We start from the raw sequence: 1,762 nt of genomic DNA on the forward strand, positions 1-1,762 counted from the left end.
GAGCAGATCAAACAAGCAAGAGGCCGGCTGGTCTCTTGCTGCAAGTTGGCCAATTTGCTCCAAAATTAAAAGGAAACCAATTAATTGAACAGATCAAAGGACAACCTCCTCCATGCAAGTTGGCCAATTTGCTCCGGAATTTAAACCTTTAGAGTACAATCAATCAATTAACAAAACAAAGAGCAGACGCAAGTATACATTTGGAAAACACAAGTGGGAGATACATATGTGCAACCTGTGCAAGTTGGCTCACGTTCTAAAAAAAGAACAAGTTGCAACTTGGCTCGTGTCTATTATATATACGCCTCTACCCCCGTCGGCCTCCTCCCCAACCCTACCTTCGAAAGATATTCCACCGGCCAGCACACGGCAAGAAAAGGACGGCGAGCGCCAGGGAGATCACCGAGACTCGACGCACCATGCCGTGCATCCCGGTGTCCAGCCCCAGCATCCAGCACCACAACCACAACCACCACCACCGAGTCCTAGCAGGCGTCGGCGTCGGCATGGGGTGCGGCGCGGAGGCGGTCGTTGCCGCGGCCGGGACGGCAGGGATGAGATGCAGGGAGCACGACTGCGAGGTCCCGGCGGAGGTGGCGCGGCACCACGAGCACGCGGAGCCGGGGTCCGGCCAGTGCTGCTCCGCGGTGGTGCAGCACGTGGCGGCGCCCGCGGCGGCGGTGTGGTCCGTGGTGCGCCGGTTCGACCAGCCGCAGGCGTACAAGCGGTTCGTGCGCAGCTGCGCCCTGGTGGCCGGCGACGGCGGCGTGGGCACGCTCCGCGAGGTGCACGTCGTGTCGGGCCTTCCCGCGGCGTCCAGCCGCGAGCGGCTCGAGATCCTGGACGACGAGAGCCACGTGCTCAGCTTCCGCGTCGTCGGTGGCGAGCACCGGCTCAAGAACTACCTCTCCGTCACCACCGTCCACCCGTCCCCGGCCGCGCCGTCCAGCGCCACCGTCGTCGTGGAGTCGTACGTCGTGGACGTGCCGGCGGGCAACACGATCGAGGACACCCGCGTGTTCATCGACACCATCGTCAAGTGCAACCTCCAGTCGCTGGCCAAGACCGCCGAGAAGCTCGCCGCCGTGTCGTGAGGCCTCCTCCACCTCCCTGGATGCGATCGATCTTTTTTTCCCGGGCGGGATGGATGTGTGTTTCTTCGGCGCGTGAGCATTTTTCTCCCCAGTTGCTGGTTCTTTTCGTCACATTTGACCACCTCGTTTCTTCTTCTTCTTTTCTCGTTGTTGTGAGATGCATGCCCCTATCCTCCCTTGTCCAAAGATTCAAGAATGACAAGTATCATTGATAGACTTCAAATTCACTACATGTTTGAGTTGCTCTCTGTATATATGTGGTATAGATCTGTTCTCGTGTACACGCAAAGTATATTCATCGACATTGGATATTCATTGATTTCGACCCCTTGTGTGCTGTTGAGCATAGCTAATCAAGAACAATAACTACAATGTTATATATGATGGTGGATCGAGCTTGTTAAACTGCACACGCATCGGTAGCTAGCACAAGAAATAATGGTGAATTTTCGATCCATGGTATGGTATGTGTGTCTCCTAGCTGGTCGTCAGATGACCAATTTATTGCATCACATACATATATATATACTCCCTCAGGAAAGAAATATAAGAATGTTTAGATCTAAACACTCTTATATTTCTTTCCGGAGGGAGTACTTATATAGAAATCTTAATCTAGCCATTACAGTACAATTGCCAACCAATCGACCGATAACTTTGGTCACTTC

At 54.0% G+C, this 1,762-nt stretch overlaps 1 protein-coding gene across 1 annotated transcript; it reads left to right on the forward strand.

Moving 5' to 3' along the window:
• The first annotated feature begins 315 nt into the window (after positions 1-315).
• LOC123092414 (abscisic acid receptor PYL4) lies at positions 316-1,409 on the forward strand. Its single transcript, XM_044514186.1, has one exon. The coding sequence runs from the start codon at positions 420-422 to the stop codon at positions 1,092-1,094; it is 675 nt and encodes a 224-aa protein (XP_044370121.1). The 5' UTR covers positions 316-419; the 3' UTR covers positions 1,095-1,409.
• Positions 1,410-1,762: the final 353 nt, after the last annotated feature.

Source organism: Triticum aestivum, chromosome 4B (genome assembly GCF_018294505.1).
Source record: "Triticum aestivum cultivar Chinese Spring chromosome 4B, IWGSC CS RefSeq v2.1, whole genome shotgun sequence".
Classification (NCBI taxonomy): Eukaryota; Viridiplantae; Streptophyta; class Magnoliopsida; order Poales; family Poaceae; genus Triticum; species Triticum aestivum.

Coding starts and splice junctions, on each gene's coding strand:
- LOC123092414 (XM_044514186.1), top strand. CDS start 420: ATGCCGTGCATCCCGGTGTCCAGCCCCAGCATCCAGCACCACAACCAC.